The 13,432-nt window shown below is 37.3% G+C and overlaps 1 protein-coding gene across 1 annotated transcript in view; it reads right to left on the bottom strand.

The window, feature by feature from the left end:
• Positions 1 to 13,432, bottom strand: part of LRP2 (LDL receptor related protein 2) — a 198,290-nt gene that overhangs the window by 116,088 nt on the left and 68,770 nt on the right. The window contains exons 10-15 of the mRNA XM_047084739.1: positions 10,587 to 10,715; positions 8,753 to 8,922; positions 7,529 to 7,746; positions 6,258 to 6,464; positions 3,234 to 3,436; positions 1,407 to 1,547 (exon numbers count right to left, since the gene is read on the bottom strand). Of these exons, the coding sequence (XP_046940695.1) occupies positions 1,407 to 1,547; positions 3,234 to 3,436; positions 6,258 to 6,464; positions 7,529 to 7,746; positions 8,753 to 8,922; positions 10,587 to 10,715 (1,068 nt within the window). The remainder of the gene's footprint in view (positions 1 to 1,406; positions 1,548 to 3,233; positions 3,437 to 6,257; positions 6,465 to 7,528; positions 7,747 to 8,752; positions 8,923 to 10,586; positions 10,716 to 13,432) is intronic.

Here is a 13,432-nt window from a genome sequence, read left to right as displayed (position 1 = left end):
ATCTGAGTCTGGGATTACCTACAAAGTCAACAAATTTGGGGTGCCTGGGTGATTCAGTTGGTTAAGCAGCCAACTTTGGCTCAGGTTGTGATCTCGCAGTCTGTGAGTTCAAGCCCCACATTGGGCTCTGTACTGACATCTCAGAGCCTGGAGCCTGCTTTGGATTCTGTGTCTCCCTCTCTCCCCCCTCTTAAAATAATAAACATTTTTTTTTTTAAGTTAACAAATTTGTCCCCGGTAGAATTAGAGAATTTACATTCCAAGCCCAAAGCAGCACCATCTGGGGAGCAAGAATTTGTCAAGGCATTAAAAAGGAGAGTTTTCAAGGTGAAGACAAGAGAAACAAAAGTTGTAAGAGTGTGCATTTCATCAGCTGAAGCTGAGGCAAGAGCCTAATCATGAGAAGATGTGTAGGCAACAAAAGAAGAAAAAGGGGCGCCTGGGTGGCTCAGTCGGTTAAGCATCCGACTTCGGCTCAGGTCATGATCTCACAGTTTGTGGGTTCAAGCCCTGCTTCAGGCTCTGTGCTGACAGCTCAGAGCCTGTTTTGGATTCTGTGTCTCCCTCCCACTTGCTGCCCCTCCCCCACTTCTGCTCTGTCTCTCTCTCTGCCTCTCTATCTCTCTCTCTCTCAAAAATAAATGTAAAAAAAAAAAAAAGAAGAAAAAGAAGAAAAGAACTGAATTGCATCCCAGAGCATAGAGGCAGATATAAATAAAATCTGAACTGAAAGATGAAAAACTAGATGAGTAAATGAGCTGCCCCAACACTTAGTTTGCTGTGGAATGCAACAATAAAGGCAAGGCTTTATTCCCAATAAAGTTAAGGCTACCAGCTAAAGTGGAAAAAGTATACACAATAGAGAAAAGAACTCAAAATTAAATTGTATGGAATTTTAAGAGAATAGTTTAGGGGCACCTGGGTGGCTCAGTTGGTTGAGCGTCTGATTCTGGCTCAGGTCATGATCTCACGATCCGTGAGTTCGAGCCCCACATCGGGCTCTGTGCTGAGAGCTCATAGCCTGGAGCCTGTTTCAGATTCTGTGTCTCCCTCTCTCTCTCTGCCCCTCCCCTGCTCATACTCTGTCTGTCTGTCTCTCTCTCTCTCAAAATAAATAAACATTAAAAAAAGAGAGAGAGAGAGAATAGTTTTAAAAGGAGACAAAGATTTCAGGAAGGAGACAAAGGGAAAGGAAGTCCAAGGAAACCCTCAATGTGCAATTAAAGGAAAGACCCATGGGACAGCTCTGTGTATGAAGGGAGTAGTGCCTACTGAGGAAGATGCTCTGTCAGCTACCAAAGGCTTATTCACCATTAAGAAGTATGACAGCTGGTCCAGTCCTGTCCAAAAGCAGCATATACCCTTATGCTGCCTGCCAAAAAGAGAGCCCAAAAGTGATTTCTTACCAACACAGTGGCGGTTATCCACATCCAGGCTGAAACCGAATGTGCACCTGCAGCGGTAACCCAAACCATCATTATCTGTTCTGTGGCTGAGGACACAGACCTGTTCACAGCCCCCATTGTTATCTCCACATGGGTTGTTAACTAGAGGAAAAAATATACAGGGTTAAATCTCAGTTAGAAATGTATGATTGCCAAAGACATGTGAAACCACTTTGAGCCCTGTAGGTGAAACAGAATAATGGGTTTGAAACTCAGAAACACCACCGCTGGTTGTTGCTGTGTACATCCACATTTACCTGCTCTGACTCTCCCACCTACTCTCAAACTGCAACACACAGGGTTCCCACAGCTAGATAACTTTGGGAATTCTTCTCCCCAAGACAATTATGTCAGACCCTGTCTGCTAGCCTCAGTGGTTAGAAAGTAACTGCCTCCCCCCAAAAAACTTTAGGGTTATTTTTACCATTCATAAGATATAATAAGTAACTATTATTCACTGGATGTTCGCTTTGTAAGTAAGCCAATTTACAATCAATGACTCTAAGAGCTAAATATTATTATCTCAGTTTTATTACTGCCCAAGATTATTCAGCAACTAAACTGGAAGTCAAAACCAGATCTGATTCCAAAACCTTACATGCTTGCAATACAAACCAGTTTATACTTCCAAAACCCATTCTCAAAGGAATGACTGAAAAAGCTCACTGTACACAAAGCTTTTGTCATGGCCAAAAATGTCACGTCTGCTTTGAAAATTACCTTCTTAACCTTTGACTTAGTCTTTAAAATTATCTCTTTACCTTCTCAGGTGGATTGATTTAGGGAAACTACAAAGAAAAATAATTTGGATGATAAAATTGGGTAATATTTTTGGTCAAGGACAAATAGGAATTTAGTAGCTGATAAACTGATTATTGCAAATAAATATTTCAAAAATGTTTTCAGGGGCAGCATGCATTTTCAGCTAACGTATGTTTTCCCAGGATGAATACACTGAAGGATATTCACCTGAATGTATCAGTTTTAGTGGCTGGTTTTTTGTTTAAAGAAAATAAATAAACCTAATTATAGTCTTTCGCCACTGTAAAGTCAAACCCGCCACTTAACAAGGGAGTTTTAAAGTAAAATCTGCCTTTCCCTGAATTAATGTTCATTGATTGTAAACTTTCTATCAACACAGAAAAGAGCCATATACAGTCATAGTCATGCCAATTTAAAACAAGACTTACTATAAAATAACAGACGTCTATACAATGTCTGAATCAAAATAATTTTTTTTTGATGTGACCAGCCTATGACACCAAACACAGTCAGCCTATGACAGACCCAATGCAAACCAAAGAACAAGTGTCATACATATACAACAGAGAAGAAGAGAAATTGGTTCTGACGTCACCTCAACTTGGGCATGTTATTTTCTTCTTCTGGGCTTCAATTTCCTCAAATTTAATATTAAAGGATTGAATACAAGATTTCTCCTAGTAGAATAAGAATACATATTTTGGTTTGCTTTGTTTGCTGTCTGTCCCCAGCATTTAGACAGGACTTGGCACATTGCTGGTGCCAAATAATATCTGTAAAAGACATCTCTAAGTTCCCTGTAGATTTGGCATTTTAACTCTGAAATACGTCAATTTCTCCAGAAGGCCCCAGGATCTACAGAGCCAATTTCAGAGAGTTTAACTCTCTAGATAACCCTCCATATATTTGAAAATGCCACCTAAATCTCATGATATCGCTCATCACTAACTTCCATGGCTGTGAAAAAAAATCTTTCTACCAAGGCTAGTACTGAGCAGGATTTCCATTGTTCTGGGGCAAACATACCATAAGGCTGCCTGAGGGAATGATAAACAGTCACTCCAAAGGGCCTCAGGGAGGTCTGGAGGTACACTTGTGGACTGATCTCCGTGAACTTGTTTGCCTTCATTATAGCCATCTTTGTCCAATCAGTAAAGTATACGTAACCTTCAAACAAGCTTATTCCAAAGGGATGAGGAATGAGTGAGCCTCCGTGGACGACCGTCTTCCTGTTGCAAAAGATGTACATCACACAATTTTTTTTTACCTTCATTTTTTTTTAAATTTTGTTTTAAGTTTTATTTATTTTTGAGACAGGCAGAGACAGAGTATGAGCAGGGAGGGGCAGAGAGAAAGGGAGACACAGAATCCGAAGCAGTCTCCAGGCTCTGAGCCATCAGCACAGAGCCCGACTTGGGGCTCAAACTCACAAACCGTGAGATCATGATCTGAGCCAAAGTCGGACATTTAACTGACTGAGCCACCCAGGTGCCCCATACCTTCATTTTGATTAAAGGTGGAATTAGTTGAAGTAAATGCTTAAAAAGCTAAGTAATCTCTTGATCCAAATGTAGAATATATAGAAAAATATTTTTAAGTTGTAGGTATATCTCCACCTACATTTGATAGAAAGATTTTCATGTGTCTCTTGGGAAAGACCCTTGAAAATAAAATTCTAGCACCAGTCCTAGTTTATTCTAGACTTTTTGAAAAATTACTGTTTTCTCACATGCTTCTTTAAGGTTATCACACAAAAAAGGGGAAGAGGGTTAAGATGTGAGATACCATTTTGAAATCCATAGGTGAAAGAGTATAACAAGGGAATGGAAATGTAGTAGCAGATACCTTCAACTTACTTCACGCTGCAGCATTAACCATTTCTTAGCAATTAGGGAGCTGGATAGTAAGTAGAACAATTCCAGAACAACCATACAGACCTATTCCTGATGTCATTCTGGAAAACCAAGAAATAGCACGACTACTGTCATGCCTCAGGATAAATCTGTTTGCTCACCACACTTGTAGTGGAGGCACATAGTGGCCAGAGCTGCTTTCCGTAGAAGAAAATACAAGTAAAAGGTGCCAAGCAAGGATAATGTCTGCCATAAGTTCTTCTACATCAGTGATAATTCACTTAGGCCACATAAAGAAAGTGAAGTAGAAGATGGTTCTGAGAAAAAAAACTTATTTTTTGCCTCGTGGCAAAATAGAAAGACCTTCAAGAAAAATCTTAAGAGCCCTGAAAGCAAAAATGCACTATAGAACTCTAAGAACTGAAGATGCTAAGGTTTCACACCAAAATGTAAAAAAAAAAAAAAAAAAAACCAAAAAGCAAAAAACAAAAACAAAGAAACCTAAGGGGGCAAGTAAGCACACACTTTAAAACACTCAATAATGACATGGCACATTAAGATTAGAGAATGGTTTTTCTTTTTCATTTAGCAAATTCCAGAACCCTGAATGCCACCTGCTGGCACAGCAAAAGGCAGTGACTTTATGATTTCAGCTGTACTCATGAGCTTTAATATAGCTCTTTGATGTTGCTTCACAGCCAGCAAAGCACTCAAATATTTCTGAAACTACATTGGTTTTTTTAGGTTTTATGTTTTACTTGAACCTTAGCATAAAAATAGTTAGGCTATCTAATATAATGTCAAAACACCTGTGAAAGAGAAAAAAATTTAGGCAATTTCTCAATTGTTTTTGTATGACTTACTGGGTTGATTGATATTTTACGTTAAAGTGATTCATATTCTCATTATGGGAACCAGTTTCAGTGATAAGAAGTCACAGTCTTAATATCCAATCACTTCATTTCATCAAGTAGAGATTGTTTTAAGAATCTGAAATCTAGTGGTAAACTGTGATACCACCCTTAAAATATAAAGAAGAAAAAATATAATATTCCTTCCATTAAGAAAAAAATAAAATCAAATCATTTGGAAAATTAAATTGGGCAGTTTATTTGCTGAATCCACAGAGTAGTTTTTGCTAGTCAAATTTAAAGACTGTGGTTTAACCAATTTTTGAAAATATGAAAAAGAGAGAAACTAAAACAGTTAACAATTTAACTAATACAGTTAACTGTAATCAGACTAAAAAGATGAAATAAAAACTTTGTCATATTTTGGAGAACAGAGGGTTACTACTGGAGAGGTTGTGTAAGGGGCATTAAGGAATCTATTCCTGAAATAATTGTTCCACTATATGCTAACTAATTTGGATGTAAATTTAAAAAAAAATAAAATCTAAAAAATAATAAAATAACATTTAAAAATGCAAAAAACGTATGCTATAGTTTATGCTCAAATATTCTTAAGTATCTTTGAAGTACATCAGGTGAAAAGCAAGTCAGAATTTCTCTTTGAAATTTGAAATACATAAGGGCAGAGTAAAATCCAATTAATTCCCACCAGATTATGCTAAATAAATAATAAAACACACTTATTCACTGGGGGAAAGTTAGAAAGCTAAACGATAAAGTGTTCTTTGGAAACAAACCATAAGGGACCCAGAGAAATAAATGGACTCAGGAGTTAATGAAAATAATGTGTTCCATCTGAGAGTGGGGGAAAGGTTGGAGAGGAGAAATCAAAGAACAAATGCTCTACGCAATAATGAGTATTAACATGGAACACAAGAAAAGTTAACAATCCAAAAACAAAACCTTGTCGCTTCATGCAAATGTCAACACAAAAGTTATTCAAGATATTGAACCCACAAAGTCCGTATTTTTTTGAGAGGGGGGAGCACAAGTGAGCAAGGGGCAGAGAGAGAGAGGGAGGGAGAGAAGCAGGGCTCACCCAAAGCAGAGCTCAAGCTCACCCCATGGGGGACTTGAACTCACCAACCATGAGATCATGACCTAAGCCAAAGTCAGATGCTGCAACAACTGAGCCACCCAGTAATTTAATTTTAATTAAGGTATTTTAATCCTGGTCCTGCTGTACCCTTCTCCATAAATTTATATATATACTATTTATAAATATTTATATTTATATGTATATACTTTTTTCCCAAACTTATGAAGCTATAAAAAATACTTCTTACCTTTGAATTCCATCATAAGTTACAGTCTCAATGTAATCAAACCGGCAGTCTACCCAGTAAACACGCTTTGATACTATATCCAGGGTTATCCCAGCAGGCCATCCCAGTTTTGTTTTTACCAGGTCTTTCCGGTTGGTGCCATCCATGAAAGCCCTTTCCACCTTAGGTTCCCCAGAAAGGCTCTCCCAATCTGAGAAAAATAAATAACTACAAAAGAAAAACAAAAGATGACAGTTATTTTACAAGTTTCTCTGGAAAATATGTTTTTAGGTTGTTTGGATCAATGGAAATTTTCTCCAGCTGATTAGAGAATCATGGGAGTATAAAACAACAAAAGAAAAAAATCAGAGACTACGAGGGACAATCAGGAGAGTCAACAACTCCAAATAGCAACTATTAAAATGCACTAATAGGGCAGCCTAAAAATTCATGTCATGAAGTACAAATGAATAATCATCATTCAGCAACCTTTCAGTAGCCCAAAGTTCAGACAAGCCTTCTAATTTTTTTTTTTTAATGTTTATTTTTGAGAAAAAGGGAGAGACAGAGTGTGAGCAGGCTCCAGGCTCCAAGCTCCAAGCTGTCAGCACAGAGCGCGACGCAGGGCTCGAACTCACGAACTTCAAGATCATGACCTGAGCCGAAATCACACGCTTAACCGACTGAGCCACCCAGGCACCCCCAAGTGTGCTAAGATCCAACTTTGAGAATTTGGGAGAAAGCTAAGTCTCCTATAACTGTTTTCAAATGTGGACACAAGGAAAATTTGAATTTACACCTGCAGACAAGTAAGCATTACCAATCTTGATGGCATGTCGTACATCAAACAACTTGTAATTAGGTATTACCATTGTCATCTCAATCCCAGTTTGTAACAATTGCCAAAAGAATAGCTCTGATCTTCTTTCCCCTCTTTAAAAAACTACAGCTAATTCATGTTACAATGATCATCTTGATCATGGTGAATCAAAAGCAACATCTAGTTGTAACAACATTATTAGATTGAGTCAGAACAGAGTCTATTCTCTCAGCAGGCAAATGTGGCGAACACTAAAAATAAAATTCATATCCCTAAAAAATCATATATTCTTAGTACACCAGTAGAGGTACTCCTTTAAAGCTTCTATGAGTGGAGACATAAAATAAGCATGGGTTTTGGAGCCTACAAGAAATCAGAATTAACCTTTAATTAATCCAATGGATGTTTTATGTATAAGAGGAGAGATAAAGCTCCAAAAATACTAAAATCAGTATGTTTCCACATCTCTTACCCAACAGTTGGGTCCACAGCAATTCCTCTAGGATGCCCCAAGTTTTCAGTTATGAGTGTGATCCGGTGGCTTCCGTCTATATTTACCATATCTATGCGGTTGACCTTGGTCTCTACTAAATAAAGTTTATTATTAATCCAGTCTACGGCCAGATTCTCTGGATCATCAAGAGAAACAACTTCTTGGATATTTAAGCCATTAATGTCAACTGAAAAAACCTAAAAGAAAGAAAAAACAAAATTACATGTCTTAAGCTGTGGGCACTGTTTTCCTATATTCATTCAGTATATTTATCATCTATGCTGTACCAATCAGTCAGCTGGACTTAAAAAAAATTCACTGAGACTTGCTAAAATATTTTATATAATGGGTCCCTAGGGAGAAAAAGATTATTTCAAAGTATATGTAAGGCAAATATAAAAAGTTGGATTTTTTTAAATCCTCCATTTCTAATTCTTGGTAACTATCAAAAGTTTCATTAAAGAATGTGGCTTTTTTTGTGGAGGAGGTGGTGATGGTTTGTTTTAATTTTTAGCTGTAAGCAAATCAGTATTGTTAATAATCCAAATTCTCATTTTTTAGAATTTTTATGCAAAAGTCATCACATAATTGTATTAAAATTTTACTAATAGTACAGAAAATGTGACAGGAAGAAATAAAATTCCATAACTCTTTAGAAGCCTCTAAAGTTTGTTTTAAAAATCTCTATTGCATCACTCATTGTTGAAATTAAATCTGTCACACTTTCCAAATAAGACAGCATAATGAAATTTTGGCTGTTAAACAAAATGTTGTCACTATTTGGTACCGAATCTTCCATTACAGTTCCATTTAGAAGATGCAGGTAAAATCTGATTTTTATCATCCAAAGCAGCAGAGTAGTTTTTACATTTTAAATGATCAAGTTTCAAAAATTACTACCAAATATCTGTCCAGTTTTGAAAGAATGTCTACTATTTCTTTTAATTAGGCTTTTGGACTCCATTTCGAATAAAATTAAAAGTTGCTCAAGGCTAATCCATATAATAGACTGCTTTGTTTAATAGGTCACATGTAATAGTATAGCATGGAAAAGGTGCTGATTAACATAAAATATCTCAAGGGCCTTTTTTGTTAGAAAACAAAAGAACTTTCCCCTTCACTCCCCCAAAAATGAAAGCTATCAACACTTTGTGCTTGGGGTTCTATCAACTCCCAAGCTACACTCCTGAAATTTCTATTTACCTTATCTTGCACAGTGTCAGTCCAAAAGACTCTGTGTAGGTGATAGTGAAAATCCACACCCACAGCCACTCCATGATTTTGAGACTCTACCAGCATGGAAAAGTTCCTTCCATGAATATCACCAATTAGCAAATCCCGACCATTGGAGAAAATAACGAAGGGCTGCTCAGCTAAATGTGAAGAAGGAAGGTATTATCACACCTTTAAGTGAACAAACATATGCATATCACTCTCTCAGAAGAACTTACAACTGATAGGCTTCCTGCCTTTTCAAATACTTCTTCTATGTCATCTTATTTGATTTTAAAATACACTTCTGAGGCAGGCATATGGGTGTCATTCTACCCAGTTTACAGATAAGCAAATGGAGGCAAAAGATGTTTGATGAAGTGTTCAAAATCAAAGTAAGTTAGGAACAGAGTCTACCAAGAATTCAAGTGTCCTGACTGCTAGTCCAATGTGCTTTCAAGGACACTGAGGGGAATACATCAGGTATTTTCAAGAATCCTCTGTGATATGGGCACCTTACCCCATGTGCAACTTCAGATTATGTAAAGCACAGAACATATTTTAAGGATTACTGGGAAATCACTGTTAAAAATATGGCAATGATGATCCAAATCTGCTTTACCTACAAACTCACAGGCTTGCAAAATGACATATGAGTATCAAGATTTTCCTCACAGTCTTGTCTGCAATGGCTAAAGGATCAAAAATGCAAAGGATAAAAAATGATATAAAAGTCCATTAGTAGGGAAATAGCTAAATAAATAATATACATCAAAAAAATGGACTATTATGCTAACATAAAAAAAGTGAAGAAAAGTTCTCTGTGTTGATACATATCAATGCACAACCGTGTGTATAGAAAAATAGAATTAAATACTTATACTTGTACAGTCTTATTTATGTATTTAACAATCACTAGAATTGAAATAAACAATGATATCCATGGGATAAGGGAAGTGGAAACTGGGCAGAGAGAAACAGAGATGGAGAAAGACATTTTTATAGATTACAGTTTTTGAACATATGAATTTATTATCCATTTAAAAATAACTACATTTAATTGTTAAAAAATCAGCTGTACCAAAAAGCTATTACACAGCAAGTCAGATTTTGTACAGGAAAATAACTTGGAAATGGGCAATTGATCAATTATGTGAGCAGATAAATGTCAGGCCAAAGGAACTTCAAAATAATATGTAAAAAAAACATTGGCGAAAAGAAACAAAGTCAAGATCTTCTATCCCAGAAATGCATGATTCAATGACAAAATGTCATGATAAATGGAGGAGGGGGAATACCTTTTCTTTTTTTTTAACAGATTTTCCCCATAAATTTTCTATACTACAGTACTCTTAGATTGATTCCAACCAAACATCCAGAATGAGGGCATTCCCCAAAATTCCAACCCAAGTTTCATAGGTCCATTTGGAACCACCCCTAAATGTTTCATAAACAACACCAAAATTATTTCTATAGATACTAGTCACCCACATTTGCGGTAGGTAAATTAAAATTTAAATGTACAAGTAACATACCACAACTAAATGTTGTGGATGACACAAAAGCTCAGACTCAAAGTGGACAAGCAACCAATTAAAAAACTATATGAATAATGGTCATAATTAATCCACAAATTGGTCCCTAAGAAACAAAGTATAAAATTTACGTGGACCCGTTCTTCTGGCAGCAGTGCCCACTCCTAATTTGTGATGAAAAAACCCTGCTATCCACATAAATGCTGATATTTCTTTTGTCATCTGCTATGGAAGGAGGATATTTCCTGTTTCCGGTTCCAAGATATGGCAAGCGTACTTAATTTACTCACAGGAAGTATTAGCTTTGCAATGTTGCTGATGCTCCAAGACATACCCTTCTGCGCAGTGGCACTGGTGATGGCCAGTTCGGTCTTCACACATCTGGTCACAAATTCCCCATATCTGGCAATCATCAAAATCTGCCACATGGGAAATAAATATTTATAACCATGTTTACCAGCATTTTTTGAGCACACTCTGACAAAAGTCTTGGACGGGCCATATAGGAATGTGGTGATGCCCATATCTAAATAAGTCCCCTCTGGAGGTAGCCCAGATTCTAGGCATACAATAAAAAATAGGAATTCAGAACAGGCATCTTCATATTATGGAAAATCTAAGATGATTTAAACAGTTTTTTTTTAATCTGCACAAAGGATAATTTTACAAAGGATGCACAGCACTGCTTAGATTCATAGCCTTGTGATATTGCATTTCATTTTTTAATGTTGATTTACAAAATATCTGAATTTCTTCCCTTCAAAACTGTGTTTTCCCATATAGCAGCCACTAGCCCACCGTGGCTTCCTAAATTTATATTTCGATTAATTAAAATGAAAATTGGGTCGCCTGGATGGCTCAACTGGTTAAGCATGTGACTTTTGATTTCGGCTCAGGTCATGATCTCATGGCTTGCACCTTGCCAGCACAGAGCCTGCTTGGGATTCTCTCTCTGCCCCTCCCTCTCTGCTCTCTCTCTTTCTCTCTCAAAATGAATAAACATTTTAAAATAAAATAAATAAAATGAAATAAAATTAATAATTATTTTCTTAGTCTTACTTGCCACATTTCAAGTGATCAACAGCTACATATGATCAAGGGTTACCTTACGTGAAAGTAGATATAGCACATTTCCACCATTGCAGAAAGTTCTATTGGACAGTGCTACATCAGAATAAAATAAGACCTGCCCTATATCTATCCCATCAAGAAGTTACAAAACTGTAACTGCAATAAAGTATTTGGAAAGATTCATTTGCCCAGCTGCCTTTCCTCTGACATCAAAAATTATAACAGGGCGCCTGGGCAGTCGGTTAAGCGTCCGACTTCAGCCAAGTCACAATCTCGCGGTCCGTGAGTTCGAGCCCCGCGTCAGGCTCTGGGCTGATGGCTCGGAGCCTGCAGCTTGTTTTGGATTCTGTGTCTCCCTCTCTCTCTGCCCCTCCCCCATTCATGCTCTGTCTCTCTCTGTCCCAAAAAAAAAAAAAAAAAAAAAAAGTTGGAAAAAAAATTATAACAAAAATTAAATTTAAATCATTTTTAAGACATTTTTAAAATATCTTCTCTTCTACTTATTCATTAACTTCTTATTCATTCATTCATTTAATAAGTGTTCATTGGAAGTCCATTACATGACTGAGTAGGGTTTACTGTCACCATTGTCCTAGTTCTACTTTCTAAAACTGACATATAAACAATACAGTATGGGGGGGGGGGAGAAGCAGATGGAACAACATAAAATATAACGAGTCTTTCTCAAAGATTGTACAGCTTAAGGGCTACAGAAATTGTAGCCTATCCTTAGTAGATTGTTGCCAAATATTTCATTTGACCCTCCAAGTTCACATCCACTCTTCAGTCTCTTTCACCCTGCTCTCTTCACCTGGGAGAAAGACTACCACATCCTATACCAACAGGTTCTCAGTAAATTATAATTTCTCAAAGCATTGTACCCTAGGGTCTAGAATTCTCCACATTTCTAGGACCCGATTACATTTGCAACAAATGTCACAGTTGTGAATTAGGTTCTACTATACTTGCTGCGTGGCCCTCTATCTCACAACTCCCCAACTACAAAGCTCAAGAAAGCGCTGGGATCAAGCCGAAGTTTCCAGTTTTCCCTCAAGATCAACTACAACAACATGGGCCTACATGGCCCTTTCCAAGGACTGTGACTAACCAAAGGAAAACATTAATCCAATTTGGACATGACAAGGTAAAAGGCATGTATGTATAAATAAAAGGCCTTTCATGACTTATCTCTTGTGTGCCCTCACCTCAGCCCTGAGAAAGCACCACCTGAGGCTTCACCTCAGTAGAAATGAAAGTACAGGATATTCGCCCTCAAATTCCCAGAATGTCATGACCTCATTTTGAATGCAAGACCGATGAGAATATGTCTTAAGGGCCTGCAGTCACCCCGGGAACAGGAGTTCTGATGTCAAACAGAAGAAAACCAAAGGTGAAGAAGTCATAACTAAGAATTCTCGGGTGCAAATGCCCTTCCTATCACCTGGGCTACAAGTACTTTAAAGGTTGAATGAGTGTATAAAATCACTGTCACTTTTAATGAATGAATAAGATTACAGTCTACATTATGGAGAAAAAGGAAGGATAATTACTACACGTCATCAGCCAAAGTGAAAATAAGAAAAATTAAAGTAGACTTGAGGCTTTTCATGAGAATAGAAAAGTAGTGCAAACTGTCTGAAACCCTAACACACTGCTTTATAATGCCACCTCCCACGCCATTACCTTTACCTATTTTTCTTTCCTTTTTATTCTTTGTCACCTCATACCAACAGATACTGCTTTGAAAATAATTCAAAAACCCCTTTTTAGCTTAGACCCCCTTGGACACCCTCTGATCCGTCAGGTTGTCTGAAATCCCACCATGCTGAATGACCTCCCTGCCCTAACTCCGTACCATGATGTCATTCTGTCAACAAACAGCATGTCCTGTCAATCAGAAACAATAACCCTGGTAAACTGCTTCAGCACGCCTCGGAGGCTCCACAGCCAGGTCAAGACTACCAGGGGCAGATGAATGGTAGAAGTCCACAAGATTACTTGTCAGGATTATTCAATTTTATTCTTGATTACCACTGAGGCATTCACTGGGGAGCCATGTCTAAGA

This window comes from Lynx rufus, unplaced genomic scaffold (genome assembly GCF_022079265.1).
Source record: "Lynx rufus isolate CCGP_SWC_20201006 ecotype Redwood Valley unplaced genomic scaffold, mLynRuf1.p SCAF_2, whole genome shotgun sequence".
NCBI lineage: Eukaryota > Metazoa > Chordata > Mammalia > Carnivora > Felidae > Lynx > Lynx rufus.
Note: the sequence above shows the minus strand (reverse complement) of the source record. Positions and strands in the feature narration are given on the sequence as shown.